General features: G+C 43.0%; 1 protein-coding gene across 1 annotated transcript in view; it reads left to right on the top strand.

Moving 5' to 3' along the window:
- The first annotated feature begins 16428 nt into the window (after positions 1-16428).
- Positions 16429-19670, top strand: part of bbs9 (Bardet-Biedl syndrome 9) — a 189670-nt gene continuing 186428 nt past the window's right edge. Inside the window, exons 1-3 of the mRNA XM_055228220.1 lie at positions 16429-16540; positions 18572-18684; positions 19296-19452. Coding sequence (XP_055084195.1) covers positions 18573-18684; positions 19296-19452 — 269 coding nt within the window. The 5' untranslated portion in view covers positions 16429-16540; position 18572. The remainder of the gene's footprint in view (positions 16541-18571; positions 18685-19295; positions 19453-19670) is intronic.

A 19670-nucleotide genomic window follows, 5' to 3' on the forward strand; every position in this document is an offset into this window, starting at 1 on the left:
TGGTGGATAAAATCTTTAACCATTTTGCTCTGAAGTTTGGTTTCCCAGTGCGAATCCATCATGACATGGGCCGAGAATTTGAAAACCAACTGTTTGCCCAGCTCCAAAAAGTTTGTGGTCTCCGTGGCTCCCACACTACCCCTTACCATCCGCAGGGAAATGGGCAGGTAGAGCGCTTCAACAGAACCCTGCTCTCCATGCTGAGGACTCTCACTGACAGTGAAAAAGCTGACTGGAAGGAATCACTGGCAAAGGTAGTGCATGCCTATAATTGCACTAAAAGTGAGGCTACTGGGTTCTCACCCTATTACCTACTTTTTGGCCGCACGCCCAGGCTCCCAGTAGACATCCTGTTCAATCTGCCAAGCTCAGAACAACAAGTCAGTTATGAGGAGTATGTACAAAAGTGGCAGTCACAAATGAGAGAGGCCTATCAGATTGCAGCTAAAGCAGCACAAAAAGAAGCAGCAAGGGGAAAACACTACTATGACCAAAAGACACATGGTGTACAACTGTATCCAGGCAACAGGGTCCTCCTTCGCAACTTCAAAGAGAGAGGAGGTCCTGGTAAGCTTCGTTCATACTGGGAAGATGGTGTATATGTGATGGTTGCCCAGAAAAGCCCTGACATGCCAGTTTACGAGATAAAACCAGAACAGGGAGGTAAAAGCCGCACAGTACACAGAAACGTGCTCCTCCCATGTGACTGTTTACCTGTTGAAAAACCTGACAACAAACAGCCGAATAAACAAAAGAAGAAAGCACAAACAAGACCAAATCGACAACAAGAGACAATGCAGGAAAACACAGACTCGGATTGTGATGAAGAGGGTGTCCTCGTGTGGAGATCTCCTCGCCTGCAGAGCCGGGAGGACAGCAGAGCTCAGGTTTATGTTCCTGAACCTGAGATGGAGCAGCAGCCAGAGGTGGTCGAGGCAGTGGATCCTCAGCTCCTGGATGACCAGGCCAGCGCAGCGGAAGAAGAGGGTCCCATGGCAGCAGTTCCAGAGCCACACCATGAGGAGCTCATCGAACATCCTCCTGAGGAAGATGCGAGAGACGGAGACACTGATATCGAGCCGAGGTCGACATCTTCATCGCACACATACCCGCAGAGAGAGCGGCGGCCACCCAGAGTCCTCTCCTACGACCAGCTGGGACAGCCAACTACAAGAACAGTGGGTATGGACCATGTCGAGGTCAGTGTCCCAACCACATGCTCACAGACACTCTGGAGACCATGGGCATCTGACCCCCTGCAAACAGCTTATTAAGACTGGTATAATGAGAAAAACTGTTAACTAGGAGATAAGAGATAGTAGTAGAAGTACATTCAAAAGGTTGAGGTATGTTGCACATAAAAAATAAAATAAAAATGTCCATAGGTAAACATTGAGATTGTATGGTAAGAGGCAAAGAGGAAATGTTGGCCGATTAGGTGTCTGGTTACATGGTAAATGGTTTATTTCATTTTAAGGTGAAGTTGTTTATCTAACTTGAGAAGAAATGTGGTTATTGCTATACAATGGTTGGTATCTATATGTAATGTCTACAAAAAGGTGACTTAATATTACAGTTGATGCTAATAGTATAAAAAATAAAAATAAAATAACCAGTATACTCAAGGGACATTGCTTTGGTTAAGTGTGGAAAAAAAAAATGGGTTAAACTTTTTATTTTTAATTTTTTTTTTATTAAGCAGGGGAGGGTGTGGCGCCCTGGACATATCTAGTATAAAAAGAGACACCCCGACAATTTTTCATTTTATAATAATTTCTATATTTTTTCTTTTATTTTTGAAGTTGCATTTTACTAATCTTTTACCTGTGAAATTGCTTGTATTTGTAATACCATATTACAACAGTAGATGTCAGTAATGGCGCAGAGTAAGCAGACTGACTTCTTGGCCTTACGCAGAAGAAGCTCAGTTCAGTCATAAGCTGTGTACAGCAACACAAAGAAGCCATTACTCAACACAAACTGTGTTTTGTTGTGTTCACAGGTGAGTTGAGTGCACAAGCATTTGATAGATCATAAGTTAATACACATGTACAGATTTAAGATGTTACTTTGTTCAACTAGAAGGTGTTTTGAAATTGTTCTGTATAAGTAAATGTGGATGCTAGCCGCGCTAGCTTTGATGCTAACAACTTCTAGCTTCTCCCGCGCTAACAGCGTCATGTAAAGGTTCTTAGGCAGGTTTTCTTTTCATAATTGTGTAACTGCCGGTTGTATTACATATTTTTCATAGCAAATACTGGTACAATTGCTAAAAATACAAGTTTAAGAAACAAGAAAGTGCATTTATTACAGGTTCAAGGTTATGTCCATGAAACATGTTTTTCTTTTGTAAAAGTCATGTAACACAAGTGATCGTATTTAACTGTAATTACTAAAATATTAGTCTGCATGGAAATTAGGCAGAAGAAGCTCAGTTCAGTCATAAGCTGTGTACAGCAACACAAAGAAGCCATTACTCAACACAAACTGTGTTTTGTTGTGTTCACAGAAATAAAGTCACACTGTTACACTTCAGCTACAGTCTTCTTTGTCACGTGTGTAACAGTGACGTGTGTCTATAGAAAAGAAGCTTGAGCATCAATACATTACACGGTCGTTAGATTGTGCTTTGAAAATAATTACAGCTAAATCAGAGATGAAAAAAGACATTCAGGAATAAAATATTTAAAATGCATTTGAGAGTTTAAAATCTTTAGCACCATAGCAGCACAGAAGTCAAAGTCTGTCATACAAATGCATAAGGATAATAAAATAGCACTTTTGATTTAAGCTTCTTTATGTGTACATTCAGTCTAGGTTTATCAAGTTTTGTGGGTGGATTTTCGAGATGGTGAACTGAGGCGTTTCTTCAGGCCATTTTGTTCTTGATTGTGAACAGTTGAGACGCGCACTGCAGTACCCAGAACAGCAGAGAGAGGGAGACAAAGGCCTGCCAAATGAAGACAAGATACAGTTACACAGGGCACAGCATTTACAGTTTAAAAAAGCAATAAAACAAAACTAAAAATTAATTGAAAACGTATCTAAATGTTTGATACAGTTCTGCTCGTCCCTAATTTGCAGATATAGGCAGAACTCATTTACATTGACTTGAGTAACCTTTTTGAGTCATATTTTTTATTGAAGTAACAGTACTCTTACTTGAGTAAAAGTGTTGGTTACTCTTCCCACTGTGAGTAAATCTACAAGTGACGAAAAGTTTATGTCGACAATATGTGTAGTATGTTAATGCTATTGGAAGTATAAATATTTCATTTTAACTATAGCAAAACATGAGCTCCCAACCAAACCAAGACAACTGTAAACTCCAATGTTGAAAACACACTTAACATTTTTATTATAAAGCTCTGACTTGTTTTATGAGTATAAGCCATTGTGTGAAGCTTTTGCTGTGCACTGAGTGAGATTGTCCTACTGTGTCTGAGCGACAGTCCGGTAACTCTTTTTCAGTATATGACACGATCATTTGATTTTTACAACTCATAAACTAGTGACAGTGTAACCTTTCATTTATTTGATGTATGTTATTTTATGTATTAACATTAATTTGGGGACATTAGTATTTTGTTTATTGCCTTGTACTTATTTTATTAATAATTCATATTTATTATTTTATGTTGGGTAAGGTACATTTACTTAATAATAATTTTGGTTCCTATTGTTTTGTTTCGGTACAGCTCATTTTGGGGAGCGCACCAAGGAACGCGCGTTAGGGCGCGCACATGTTAAGTTGGGAAGAGTTGAGAGTTGCTGAATAAAAAAAACGGTTGAGCGGCGCACTGTCCTGCCGTGTTGGTTTTTTTGGGTAGCAAGGGAAACAGCAAGAAGAAGATAACACATAATATATCTAACTGTAACCCGACATATCCACAGCCTCCAGAGACTGGTGAAATCAAAATATAAGGGTTACAGACTGGTGGCAGCGGTGTTTTTCTTGCTAGTTTTTGTCTATGCTACTTAGCCAAGGCAGTCAGCTAGCATCGGCGGTGGATAACTTGTCCGGGAGATACGATATTGCTGTCTACGGATACTTTCGTGCAGACCCAGAGTTTCCACTTGTTCGTTTTAGCTGGACAGTGTTTGCAATATGTCGCAACAGCAACCGCAGCCGGACAACGACGTTGAGGACAACGGCGCACGTGCTCACAGCGATGCTGATGTGCCCGGCGCGGCTCCGCAGCAGCGGGACGCCTCACAGACTGTCGTTCATTATCGAGTGGATTTGCCGCCATGTTTCCACGGCGATGGTAAGGACAAAGAAAGTTTTGCTCTATGGAAAACCAGACTGGAACTTGCAGTTAAAGCCTGCGCGGATGGACAAAAGCTCGATATAGCTACTATACTTCCCACTCGCCTTAGTGGAGATGCGTTAGCATACTGGCTGTCTTTGCCACCAGCAGTGCAACTGGATTATGACCAATGTACAGCCAAGCTCAATGACGTTTTTGGCAGGAAAGAATTTTTGCTGCATTTTCAAACTTTTGTTAATGCAAGACAGCGTCTGCCTAAAGAACCATTAGAAGTCTATGCTGCTGAAATCACAAGGTTAGTGCTGGAAGCTTTTCCAAACTACGGAGAGCCTGCTATTGCCATGGAACGCTTCAGAAGATTTGTTGCCGGATTAGACCCCATTCTTCAATCAAAATGTCACGAGCATGGTGCAGCTACATTGGAAGACGCGCTGGCAGTTGCATGTAAATGGGAACGTGCACAAGAGGCTTTGAGGCTACTTCCTCCTCCACTTCCACTGACTAACACATCCTATACCTCAACACCTGCGTCCAGAGACGAGCCGCTTTCTGCCATGGTCTCTACCAAACATGAAAAGAACCAGGTAGATTGCTCTGATGAACTGCTTGATGCCATTAAGCAACTTTCCAGAGATGTTCGCTCTCTGAAGCTACAAGGACATGATGTGAGCCATGCCAGACATAGTCATGCTCCCCACAGTGATTTTTCCAGACGTGACTCCCGAGGTGACCGCGGCAGGGAGAGATATCAACGCACCCCATCTGTGTCTCCCGTCCGAGATGCTCGCGCAACTACACCCACATATCACCGGTCCAGGAGGTCCTACAGCGACTACAGCTTTTCCAGGCGCTCACCGGACCACCACGATCGTCGGCTGTCACCGGACCGTTGTGATCGTCGGCAGTCTGCGGGACCTTCTTCACCTTCTCCTCACCGGGACCATCACTCCAGCTACGAGAGGCACTCCAGACCCCGCAGCCCAGACAGATGGCGTCCTCATTACCATGGTGACAGGTCCTTCCCTTACCATGACTATGACCGTAACTCTACTTATGATGAAGGTAGACCCAGATCCCCCTCAGCACGCTCAGGCAGGGGTAGACCGAGACAATATGCTAGAGACCATCATGTGACCTTTAGTGACGACTACTACAGTCAGGGAAACGAGTGGCAGTAGACACTGAGGGCCAAGTGTCTGCTCCTAGTGACGAGGCCCACACTAGATCAATTCAACAACCCAAACATAAGACATTCACCCGAAATGTACTGGCCATTATTGAAAATGTTGCTTCTAAAGTATTCATAGATTCTGGCTCAGACATCTCACTGATTAGTGAAGCGTTTAGAATGTCCATTCCCTCTCTGAGAACAAAACCATTACAGCGACCTCAAGTTGTCCCTAGGGCTGTGACTGGTGACTACCTAGACAATCTTGGCACCCTCGCAGTGAACCTGAGGTTGGGCAGTGAAATGTTCACACACACTGTCCAGGTAGTCAGGAATGTTACACAACCTGTCATACTAGGCTGGGACTTTCTTTTTGCACATTTTGCTGTTCTAGATTTGAAAGAAGGCATCCTCAAATTGGGTAATCGTGCCAAGGTTCCACTTTTGTCTACTATGGAGACAGCCCCTTTGAGTTGCAGTGCCATTACTGTGACACCACTCCTTGTGCCTGCAATGTCACAAATGACTGTTCTAGCTAAAGTTCAACCCACTATTGGTGTGCCTGACTTGGACGCCGAATATATAGGGGTCATTGAACCAGGACCACCCAGCTCCCAGGGATTACTATCTGCACGTACCGTCACTCCGGTCCAGGCAGGGTTGACTTATGTTAGGGTCATGAATCCAACTACCTCTGACTTACAAGTGCCCAGTGATACTAAACTAGGTGATTTTTATCCCTTAGGCCAAGACGGTGACCACGACTACTGCATAGTTGAGACAAAGGTAGACGCAGTCACTACCCAGATTGAGTCCACTAAGCAGTTAATGCCAGATGTTAACCTGGATACCTCCGCTTTGACTGCTGACCAGAAACAAAAGCTTCAGGCTTTACTCTTATCTTACTGTGACGTGTTTAGTACTCATGATCAAGACTATGGCCGTACTGACTTGGTTAGGCATAGCATCAGGACTGGCGACACCCCTCCCATTAAGCAGCGAGCATACCGGGCCTCTCCAAACATCCGAGCAGAGATAGACAGGCAGGTCCAGCAGCTCCTCGAACAGGACATCATTGAGGAGAGTTACAGCCCCTGGTCCTCCCCGGTTGTTTTAGTGCGGAAAAAGGACGGCACCTATAGGTTTTGTATAGACTACCGTAAACTTAATGCTGCCACCATCAAGGACTCTTACCCCTTGCCACGCCCAGCAGAGGCGCTTGACAGCTTGTCAGGCTCCTGTTGGTTCAGCACAATGGACCTATCCAGTGGATATTGGCAAGTCGAACTTGAGTCACAAGACAGGGAGAAAACAGCATTCAACAGTGGTAGTGGTCTCTACCAGTTTAAGGTTATGCCAATGGGACTGACAAATGCTCCCCCTACATTCCAAAGACTGATGGAACTAGTCCTTCACGGCTTGCATTGGAAAGAGTGCTTAATCTATTTAGATGATGTACTAGTCTTTAGCCGTACTTTCAGTGACCACCTTAAGAGCCTAGGTGAAGTTTTTGACCGCTTCAGGAAAGCTGGACTTAAACTAAAAACGAGGAAATGTCACTTGGCTCAGACAGAAGTGACGTTTCTGGGACATGTTGTCTCCAGCCGTGGACTGCAACCAGACGAGAAGAACCTGGAAAAGGTACGCAAGTGGCCCTTGCCCAGGACGGCCACAGAAGTGAGGGCTTTTGTTGGACTATGCTCCTATTACCGTAGGTTTGTTAAGAACTTCTCTGTCATTGCTGCCCCACTGCATTCACTAACTCACAAAGGTGCTATTTTTAAATGGACAGTTGAGTGTGAGGATGCATTTCAGTCACTTAAGCATGCTCTTACTAACCCTCCGGTCGTGGCACATCCTGTGTTTTCCCAGCCTTTCCTGCTATACACTGATGCATCACTAGAGGGCATTGGGTCAGTGTTAGCCCAGAGACAGGACAATAAAGAACATGTTATTGCCTATGCAAGCCACACTTTAACCCCCTCAGAAAAGAAGTGGTCCACTTTTGATCGTGAACTGTTTGCAGTTGTTTGGTCTGTGAGACATTTTAAACACTTTCTTTCAGGCAGCTCCTTTGTTGTGATCACAGACCATAAGCCACTGCTGAGCCTAAAGAAAAGTGCAGTTGACAATGATCCTACTGGCCGACGCAGCAGGTGGATCCTTGAGCTGGACGTCTATGACTATTCTATCATGCACCGGGAAGGTAAACGGCACGCCAATGCAGATGCCTTGTCCAGGCGCCCCAGCACTGAAAGACTTAACCATGTAGTGCAGTGTGTTACTGTAGATGTCACTGACACAAATGCTACTGTGGACACAGACACTAGTGACAATCATAATTTGGACTTTAGCAACACACTGTCTATTGACTCAGAACAGTTGAAACAACAGCAACAAAATGATGAATGTCTTAGTACAGTGATTTCATGGGTAAAAGACAGTGCATGTAGGCCCCCTATTGGTAAACTGAGGTACTCCTCCCCTTCGTTGAGGAAACTGTGGCATGAGTTTCCCAACCTTACGATTAGAAAGGGGATTCTCTGTAGGAAGACTAAACAGAGTTCTCACTCACCTGTAAACTTCCAAGTGGTTTTACCAAACACACTCCTTCCTATAGCCTTAGCTGCTTTACATGGTAATCAGCTAAGTGGACATTTGAATGCAGAACGCACCCTTCAAAGAGCTAGACGTATCTGCTATTGGCCTTACATGGCTCGTGATGTGCACACTTTTTGTTCCGAGTGCCTCCCTTGTCAAAAACGAGGTTCTCCGGTACCGCATGAACGTGCCCCACTTCAATGTATTGAAGCTGACAGACCTTTTCAAAAAGTAGCTGCTGATATCACTGAGTTACCCATTACCTCTCAAGGAAATAGGTATGCACTGGTTATTACTGACTATTTCACACGCTATGCCAATCTGTTTCCATTGAAAGACCAACGTGCTATTACAGTTGCAAAATGCATTTTTGAGGACTATGTTAGACAACATGGGTTGCCTGAGTCGATTCATACAGACCAGGGTAGACAATTTGAATCAGACCTTGTGAAACACTTGTGTAAGTTACTGGGGATTACTAAAACACGCACTACCCCATACCATGCACAGTCAGACGGTATGGTGGAAAGACTGAACAGGACTATGAAAGACCAACTAGCTAAGTACATAGCGCAAACTGGTGGTGAATGGGATCAGTTTCTCCCACAAGTCGAACTTGCTTACAACTCCAGTGTACATTCTAGTACAGGGTTTTCCCCATTCTTCCTCGTACACGGCAGGGAACCAAACTTGCCACTGGATGTTATATTGAACTGTAGTCCCACTGTGACCTCACCTACACCAGGTACCCCTGCAGCTTATGCTTCTTACCTGTCCTCACGCTTGGCACATGCATTTGCCGATGCAGCTCACAACTCCACACTTAGTAAGTTGCGTCAGAAGTCTCATTATGACAAGAAAGTTGTGTTTCACCCACACGAGCCAGGAGATCTTGTGCTCATTGATGACCCCGCTAACAGAATGAATAAATTGGCTCCCAGATGGAAAGGGCCGTTTGTCATTGTGAAACGTGTGACGAAAGATGGACATTCAGGTGTGACCTATGAGATTACAGATCCTAGGAAAGCACGCTCACGGACATGGATTGTACACCACAACAGACTCAAAGCTTTCAAAGGAGCTTTGCCAGATATTCAGAATATGGAAAAGACATTTTCACCTGGACAGGACAATACGCCTTCACGGGCACCTCCCCTTACTGCTTTGTCAGGGGCTCTGCCTTTTCGTCCTCCTACTCCACCACATGTACCTAGACGGAGTAGGCAGCCTGGAACTGCACCTGCAGTAGAGACTACTCCTCAGAGTGCTCCGCCTTCACCCCAGGCAGTTGTTCCCTCTGCTTCCCCTCCTTCCTCCCCCGTTCCCCAGCCCTCTGTATCCCCTCCAGCCTCCCCCATTGCCCACCCTGTTGTGTCCCGCTCTGGTCGCAGGATTTGTGTGCCACATAGGTACAGGGACTTTATCACTTGAAGGGTTGTTTTTTTGTATACTATCATTGTTATCTGTTTCTCTTTTATCCATGGTTCTGCAATGGTCATATGCCTTTGTTGTTTATATTCTTCCTGTTGGCTGATGTAGGCCACATTCAGGGTATGTTCTATGTTAATTGTGAGTTGTGTGTTCGATTTGAAATGGGGACATTTCATTTGGTAGCAGGGGAAGACTGTAACCTTTCATTTATTTGATGTATGTTATTTTATGTATTAACATTAATTTGGGGACATTAGTATTTTGTTTATTGCCTTGTACTTATTTTATTAATAATTCATATTTATTATTTTATGTTGGGTAAGGTACATTTACTTAATAATAATTTTGGTTCCTATTGTTTTGTTTCGGTACAGCTCATTTTGGGGAGCGCACCAAGGAACGCGCGTTAGGGCGCGCACATGTTAAGTTGGGAAGAGTTGAGAGTTGCTGAATAAAAAAAACGGTTGAGCGGCGCACTGTCCTGCCGTGTTGGTTTTTTTGGGTAGCAAGGGAAACAGCAAGAAGAAGATAACACATAATATATCTAACTGTAACCCGACATATCCACAGCCTCCAGAGACTGGTGAAATCAAAATATAAGGGTTACAACAGTATCAATGACCAACACACACTGAGGGGAATCTGTATCTGCACAGCTGCTCTATTACTGTACATTTACATAACATATCAAAACACAATATAAAATGTGTATTTGTATATTTGGATATAAAATATAGTCAAAACGAGTGGTATGGGTCAAAATAAATATATATTTACAAACCACACACTGCAAACAGTGAACAAACACACACACACTTCAAAATGTGTGCTAATGATTACGCGTGATATATTTGACCCACAATTAAGTCAATAGCAGAATAAACCACACTTACCGATCAGGAACAGCATCCAGTCCATCAGCACATAAGGTCCTCTGCTCCTGAGTCCACCATGAGATCTTCACTCGGTTCCACGAACCGCTCCGGGTCCGAGATGCCTCTAGTTTAACTTGTACAAACATCCACAGTGTCCTCGGTCGCGTACTTCTTTTGTTTTGTCCGTTTCGTCATATTTAAAACGCAAAACTGCTGCAAAACAGTGCGTAACAGTGCGCCCGAGGGCGGGCCGTCGGAACGTTAAGGGGATAAACACTTAGCATCATTAGCATCATTAGCGAGTCTTCACTCCACATCGGCTAAAAGTCTGGTAGCGGGACATGAGGAGCCTGTCAATGACGTGGATAAGCTGCGCAAATACGTATGTGAATCACATAATTGGCTGGAGCAGCTCGTCCCCGGTCACACTCACTGAATCACATTTAAAAATAGCGCAGAATGAATCGTTGTGTGTTTATTTTATTTTCAATTCCGGTTCGATTTGTTTGTGCGCAGCACAGATTTTCTGTGCGAGGAGACCGTGTCAGCAGTGCGCCATTGCGCACGCGCGCAGTTTAGAGGGAACAGTGGTCACAGCTCTAATCCTCTTATCATTCACTCTATGGTACTATTATTCCTGATTTATGTTTATTTATTATCCTTATTATATTTATTCCATTCTAGGGCATGTATCTGCGCCACTTTCACTTGGGCCTACTGGAGCAAAGAGCAGTAGTCTAGATGAAAGTGGACTAGAAGCAGTTAGTAGTGACAGTAATCCTGTGATAACTAAATGAAATCTTAGTTTGGTTAAAAAAAACAAAAACCGCTAAATCGCTAGATCATATTTTACAGGCTGTTATAGATGCGTGCTGACGTCAGTGCGCACATGCGTGTTGTTGTTGCCAAGCACGCGTTTCTAACACTCTCGTATCTATGCAAACATTGCAAACCGGCTGCGACCAGAAAACTGTTTTTACGAACTTTTTTCGACATTTTCTTCGGAAAGAGAGATAACTTTTGAACATTTTCACCTACACTTCTGAACATTTTCACCTACACTTCTGAACATTTTCACCTAGACTTCTAGACTACAAGACTTCTGGGAGAAAAAAACGTGAGGTTTGTGACTTTCCACATTCACGTTCGGGGTAGTTATTTCACAGTGCTTTTCTAGTAGCATACTTTTACTTTTACTTTACCTATTATTGAAGTAACAGTACTCTTACTTGAGTGAAAGTTTTGGCTACTTTATCTTCTCACTGTGAGTAAGATTACAAGCTTTTGTTGACAGTACTACATTATTTGAACATTTGTGTTTCTTGCAGTACTCTTTAAGATATGATTTTGTTGTGCTATTTTTGTGGTCTGTCATTTGAAAATACCACTTTTTATGCATTATTCAATATTTTATCTTTTAAAAAAACAAACAAAACAAAACTATTAACCTTCTGGATTTAACCTTAGACTACCAGAAGACTATATGTTTTCACCTACTGCTTTTTGCATTGTTGCCTTTCAGCAGCTGAGAATACAGTGTTGTACAGGACACTTTAGAGCAGGGGTCCCCAACACTGTGCCCGCGGGCGCCATGTCACCCCCAAGCCCCACATGAGTCGCCCACAGACCGGTTCTAAAAATAGCACAACTCACTAATGAGCTGCATCTAAAATTTTATTTTATTCTGTTGCTATTTTTTTAATCACCCTTGCGTTTATATAGATTTAAAAATGACAATATCTTAAACATATGTTCATTATACGTGAAGTTTAGATAAGTTAAGGTGAACTTTGACCTACTCACTTCAAAGGTCAGTATTGTGCACCTGTGACAAAACCAGTGCTCCGCTCGCGAGCGCTGTGAGGATGCGCTGAATGCAGTTTCTTTGCAGGTACTGGGTACCCCTGTGCATAAAAGCACTGTAACATGTCTTCACTCTGCAAATATAGTTGACCTAAAACATGACAAATTCACTATATTAGTTCAGGGTAATACATTAGAGTTAGATAAATAATCAAAATACTGTTGATCAAAATCACTGTTGATCTAGTACTGCAGACATGTTAGACACTGAGAGGCCAGAATAACTGGGTTAAGCCAACTACCAATGTATTATTTCAAAACATTCACATGCATTTGGGTTTATTAAAACATAACAAAACAGTATCTTCTAATTTAACATGTATGCAAAGAGCTCAACAATTGCTGTTTTGCCATGTGCGTTCAGCTTTTGGCATAAACTGAAATTTTAGAAACGAACATGAGAAGCGTTTTGGTCTCTACAGTTTTGTCATTTTGGTTCCTTCTGTTGGGTTTGCTGTATTCTTGTATGTTTGTAGCATCAGTGTCTGACACAAATGTTTCTCTCCACAGATCTGTGTGAGACAAAGCCCAGCTCTGCTCCGGACGTCCAGACCTCCTGCACACGTCCTCACATCAGGAGCTAAGTCCTCACACACTCTTGCACATACAGACATACACATTTACACAAATACACACACACGCCTCCGCCTTGCCTACCCCCGCCGTGTCCCTCCTTGCTACCCTCGCTATGCCCCTACCCGCCACTTCCGCTATGACCCTCCCCGCTACCCCCGCCATGCCCACCTCTGCTGCCCCCGCCATGCCCCTTCCCACCGCTACGGCTACGCCCCTCCGTGCTGCTCGTGCTATGCGCCTCTCTACTCGTGCTAAGCTGCGCCGTATACGTCTTGCTGAGGCCCGCGTTGCTCCACATGCTAAGATCCACCCTGCTCCTTTTGCGATGCCCCTCCCTGCTCATCTTGCTAAGCTGCTCCGTATTCGTCTTGCTAAGGCCCCCGTTGCTCCTCCTGCTAAGGTCCTCCCTGCTCATCGTGCTAAGGTCCTCTCTGCTCATCGTGATATGGTCCTCTCTGCTCATTGTGCTATGCCCCTCCCTGCTGCTCAGGTGATCCGTATTCATGTTGCTAAACCCCGTGTTGCTCCCCCTCCTGAGGTCTTCCCTGTTAGTCCTGCTATGCTCCTCCCCGCCGCTCCCGCCATGCCCACCTCTGCTGCCCCTGCCATGCCCCTTCCCACCGCTACGGCTACGCCCCTCCGTGCTGCTCGTGCTATGCGCCTCTCTACTCGTGCTAAGCTGCGCCGTATACGTCTTGCTGAGGCCCGCGTTGCTCCACATGCTAAGAGCCACCCTGCTCCTTCTGCGATGCCCCCCCCTGCTCATCTTGCTAAGCTGCTCCGTATTCGTCTTGCTAAGGCCCCCGTTGCTCTTCCTGCTAAGGTCCTCCTTGCTCATCATGCTAAGATCTTCTCTGCTCATTGTGCTAAGGTCCTCTCTGCTCATCGTGATATGGTCCTCTCTGCTCATTGTGCCACGCCCCTCCCCGCTGCTCCCGCCATGCCCACCCCGTCCGCTCCCGCCATGCCCACCCCCATTGCCCCTGCCATGCCCTTCCCTGCTGCCCCCTCCATTCCCCTCCCTGCTCCTCCCTCTAAGCCCCTCCGTATTCGTCTTTGTGAGGCCCGCCCTGTTCCTTATGCTAAACCCCGCGTTGCTCCTCCTGCTAAGGCCCTCTCTGCTCCTCCTGCTAAGGCTCTCCTTGCTCCCTTTGCTACGCTTGCGGCTGCTACTGCAGGGGCCCTCAGATCATCCATGTCCCGTTTTCTGTCATTTCTGACTCCACGGATGCCAACTAACTATGACATATGACTGACTAACTATGACACTGTATCATAATATACATAAGTGTTTTGTTGTAAATAGTGTGATTCTTGTGTTCCGTGTGAAACAAAAAAAAAATAAAATAAAATAAAAAATTAAGAAATCTGCAAAAATATGCCTGATGTTAAATTAAGTATAGTGTTGTGTGTATTACTGATCATTCTGTGATTTATGTTGTAAATAGCATGTAAATAGTGTGTGTTTAGTTCTTGTGTTTTAGTGTGAAGCAATCAAACAAAAAACATATAAATAAAATGTTAGGTATAAGATATTTTGTTTTCTGCTCCCCCTCTTCTTGTGTCGTGTGTTTGTTCCCACAGAGCTGGTGGTGACGAGGGCTCCTCCTGGAGCAGACCAGACCAACCCCTCTTCTCTGTTTTTGTGTTTTTGTGTTTGGGCAGCACGGTGGCAACTCTCATGCCTCACAGGAAGGCCTGTGTGGAGTTTGTCATGTTTCTCCCCGTGTCTGGATGGGTTTCCTCCGGGTACTCCGGTTTCCCCCATCAACTAAAACATGACACCCCCCCACCCCCCCCACCCCCCTTTCAAATCTTTCAAATAATATAATATTCTTAAAGCATACATGTTGTTTTTGTGATTCTTGTCAAATGCCAATTGAGTGTTTTTGTCCTTTGTGTTCAATGCACTTTGTTCAGTGGAATAGTTCTTGTGAAATATATATAACAGTTACAAACTAATAATACATTAACTTCCAGTACCTGGTTTTCATGATTAAGAGGTCACTATTGTAGCATTTGTGTACACTGCACATAGAGCTTTTATGTGTGGAGTTTGCATGTTTCTGCCTGTGTCTCGGTGGGTTTCAATGAGCAACACACTACATTTTGAGGTGAGAGAATTTTCCTTGTGTTCAAATTGATAGGTGACCAATGAGCAACTTTGTTTCAAGCATCACTAAAATAAACAAATCTGATTGCACAGTAGCCTACTGTTTGGCTCGAGACATAACAAGGGAGTGGTGCCAGGTAGAGACCGATATCCTGTTTAAAAATACAAAGGTATTTAGTGTGGATTTGCCAGGTGACTAGTTAATAGTAATTCCATAGTTTCCATAGTCCCCCCCTGTGTGTGTGTGTGTTTGTTTGGGTGTGTGGGTGTGTGTGTGTGGGTGGGAGGTCTGCACAACATCTTCATGAGTTCAGGTGCATTCCATAGGTGTGCGCCCCCTGGTGGCATGTGTCATTTACCTTCACATTAGTAAATCAAGCTTGATTTACTAAGTTTGATGTAGTGCTGTACTGCTAGAAAATACCTTACAAAAATAAAATGAAATAAACTGGCACGGCATAGAAGGTAAACAGCGCCCACTACTGGTATTAAAGTGGTTTACCCACAGATCAAATGAAACCTGCACACATACCGAATTGTTAAACTGCAATATCCCACTTTATGTACAACTAATCACTTTTCTCTGGTTTATAGACTATGAATGTAAAAATTACATTGTTACCTCTGTCTCTGTTATTACGTTTTCACAGGGTATATTTTGTTAAAGTTATGAAGTAGCTACAATTGAGAAAAACTCACCTCGAACGTTATATTTGCCTATTGATATTCAATCTAAACAGAAATAAACGGCTGTGACGAAATAATAAAAAATAAAAAATAACGTACGTAATGCACGTAACGTACGCGCAAAGACACCGATGGAAGTATGGTCTGTGGTGTAGGCATGTCCCATTTCGACAAGATGGCGGCTACACTGAGCAGTACACATTTTCGACCGGGTACTTCGATCGGTACTTACGGGAGTACTTCGAAGGGTACCTTCGAACGGTGCATTTGGCGAATTGAGACACAGCCAAGATCCCTTTTAAAACTGCACGAGGCCTTTTGCAAGGGTCTCGGAATTTCAATAGTATTGTTTATAATTAATGTCTAAGATAAAGTAATATGATGGTTGGCACCACGTTACAGTGCAGCAAAGATGAAGCAATTTGTATGCCTGAATGTACATTGTAATGCAGACATTTTTAATTCTGTAGCCTGTACACATCTTTGGAGAGGATACGTTTCACTTTCATTTAACTGGTTTTAAGCTAGGTCATAGACTGTTAAATACAAGGCCTATCTGACGCACGTGACGACTGATGATTTCGAGGTTGGTCGAGGAGTATGAGCCACATTTAGGGTATGACTATAGACTAACTTTAATTCTGTTCTAATCTCGGACAAGACAATTTTTTCCTCCAATTTACATTTTAGTATTATGTGTTGCAATTCAGAACTGACAAATACTGGCATAAAAGTTAAAAACGACATACGCTACAACCAAACTAAACACTCAAAATCCCAGAAGCCTCTCTGTTTTTGCGCCTGCGTATTACGGTCTGGCTATTCCGCTGAGCGTCAGTGCCATGACAACGGGACGATGGCTGCAAGCGAAAAGGCTCAACTCAGAAATGTGATTTGGATGTGAACATTCTGTTGTTATTCGGCTTGTTTTGGACAGTGGCTTTTGAAAGTTCAGGTAAGGAAACAATAAAAACGTGGCGGTGTGTTGCACTTTTGTTCTTGCCAAGCTAGCAAGGCGCTCTGTAGCTACTGAAAGAATCATAAGGGAATTAGCAGGCTAAGCTAAGTTATTCAGCCAGGTGACGATAGCAGAATGGAGCCAGGGGCAAACTGTTGATATCTGTCCATTGAACAGGTATCTTTTACAACCTTGGAACTGCAATATAAAAGAATTTATCTTTATTTTAGGTTGACATGTTTATAATACATAGACCTCTAGTTTCATAGAACCTATTTTTTATGACTGTGATAGATGATATCATCTTTCCAAAAACATTTCTGATATTTAAAGTATCTTCTATTAAAGTAGCGTTAGTGAAAGTGAAATAAGGTTACTGACACTACCTGGTTTTATATGTTTTATGATTCGTTTTTTCAGATGATTATCCAGTCAGAAAGGGGAATGTGCCTCACAGGAGTCACTCCTTTGGGTTGCCAGTTTCCGTGCTGAAATCCAGTTGGTTTAAACCTAAAAGGGCTTACTCTGAATCTACCTAAACCCCAGCATTTGAGCCAGTTATTAATCAGTTCCAGTGCAGACTCTGCTGCTCTGGTATATGCTGTCAATGACAAAAACTTGTATGTGTCGTCTATCTTCAGGTTAAAGCACTGGCAATCCACATTCAGTTGTGATTGTAATACCTTTTTAAACCAGTCAGAGTGCAGGCTACATATAGTTCCTTTAAACTACTAATTGACTAGATGTCTGTTGTCCAGATATGATCAATAGCAAAAGAAAAATTCAGTTCTGTCAACTGGACAAAAGTTTTAGAGTGAAGACGTTTTGCTGCTCGTCCAAGCAAAAAATTCACTCTAAAACTTTTGTCCAGTTGGCGGAATAGATTTTTTCTTTTGCTACTAACTACTAAATTAAGTTAAAGACACAGTGGAATGGAAGGACAGAAGAAGAGGATTAAGACAAAATGTTAATATAAAAGACAATGCCACAGTCTTGGAACGTTTACACTGGGGCACCTAGTTCCTCACTGGATTAACTGCCTGTTCCACCTGCTCAGCACTTAGTAAGGAGAAAAGCTGCTTGCCCCCGCCTACCCTTGCCACTTCACTCACTATCAATCCTGGTCACATGACTCTCGTAGTGTAGTTCCCATGACATCACAACATTCTAGTATCCCTATAGTTGAGGTGCTCTTTAACTGTCAGATTGCAGATTTATTGACCTGGTTTATAGTATATCTGTAATATTTGGGCCTATCTGCATTAAACTGTCACAAAATTCAATGTCTTCTCTGTCAGTATAAATACAAGTTAAATTATTTTAATTAATTATAAAAAGTCATATTAGATACATTATATTTTTTCTGATAAATTAATCATGACTTTTAGGGTGCACTAGCTTTCAGGGATGTAATGTTGACACCCACTGCTATTTCAATGTCACTGTCCATTAGAATAGATTCAAATGTAAAATCGTATGGTGTTACTATCTATGAGCTTAAAGTGCCAGGTTGAACTACTAATTTCACTAACATTATATTGATTTTACTAAAACTCTTGCCTTGAAATGAATAACTTTACTTCCTGGTTGGAAACAGTTAGCGTATATGACATATGTGGAGCTAATTCCATAACTGTTACGTAGCAAACATATTGTTGCCTTATATTGCCTAAAAATTTCTAAAATGCACAATAGTGATGATTAGACTATTGAAAGTAAATGACAAGACCATTATTTTGTTAAATGAAGGTTTAAACTGCCACAAAAATCTATTCCTTGTGCATAAATCGTTCACTGCATTTTGAATAGATTTTTTGGTGGTGATGACATAAGTAGACTTATTCCTTTTTAGAACTCTCCATTACTTCATGTTTTTCTTTTATTCTTTTCTTGACTGATGTGAAACTATGATAAATGTTTACCACAGGTACAATCCCACCAAAACAAGTCATAATAAAACATGAAAAACTTATGCACTTTATTTTTTCCAAGTTCCTCCCTTTATAAGCTTTTCTCTCTTGTCTCTAGCATGTCTCTGTTCAAAGCCCGTGACTGGTGGTCGTCAGCTCTGGGTGAGGGAGAGGAGTTTGACCAAGGATGTTTGTGTGTCGGCGACGTGGACAACAGCGGCACTGGACATGGTCTGTTTCTGAGTTTATCCTAAGTTTGTAATGACACATAAAGTAGAGGAAGTGAAAGCTGTAACAATCAGTTTAGTGGTGATCATAGTCCCTCAGTGTTTCCCATTAGGTGCTGTACCTGATTTTTACTGTTTTAAAAATAAAAAAAGGAACTAGTTCAGATTTATTGCCCACTTACCTTATCCATTTATGTGTTTACAAACACTTTTCCCAAAATAAGATAAGGTAAGATATACTTTATTGAACCCTTGTGAAGGAAATTCATTCTGCATTCGTTTAATGCCACTGGGGCAGCCTATCACTGTACACTGCTTGGGGACCCATCTCCAGGTCTTGAGCAAGGCTTGGAGGATTTTACCTATTGTGCATGTCTTGGGTTGATGGGGGAGGCCCCTACGCAGACACGAGGAGAACATGCAAACTCTGCACAGAAAGGGCCAGGAAACCCATGAGTCGAACCCCGATGAGTTTATAAGTGCTTTTCCAGAGACCAGAGCAAAACAGAGACCTGTTTTGCTGTCTAAAGCGAACAACTAGCATGCACTCCCTATTATACAAACTATACATAGTTATGCAAATGTCTAATCCTGTTCTGCTCTCTGGTCCTGTAGATAAGGTGGTTGTGGGAAGCTACATGGGAATGTTGAGGATCTTCTCTCCTCATGCCAACAAACCCAGTGAAGGAGCCCAGGGCCTGGCTGAGTCTCAACTGCTCGAAGTAAACCTCCACAATGCCATCATTCAAGTGGAGTTGGGCAAGTTTGTCTCGTGAGTAAAGTTTATATAATCTTCTATAATATATCATGCAAAAATCATGTAGGTAAATTCTTTACAACTAGTTTTTAGTTTGCAGCTATTCAAGTTTTTGTTCCCTCAGAAGTATTCTGACACTGCTATCTACTCTGTGTTAAATCCCTGGCATGACCCAGGAGCTGTTCCATAGCTGTATATGGTTTTGAATATATGGACATTTTCCTCCAGTATTC

The sequence above is a fragment of the Periophthalmus magnuspinnatus genome, chromosome 16 (assembly GCF_009829125.3).
Source record: "Periophthalmus magnuspinnatus isolate fPerMag1 chromosome 16, fPerMag1.2.pri, whole genome shotgun sequence".
NCBI lineage: Eukaryota > Metazoa > Chordata > Actinopteri > Gobiiformes > Gobiidae > Periophthalmus > Periophthalmus magnuspinnatus.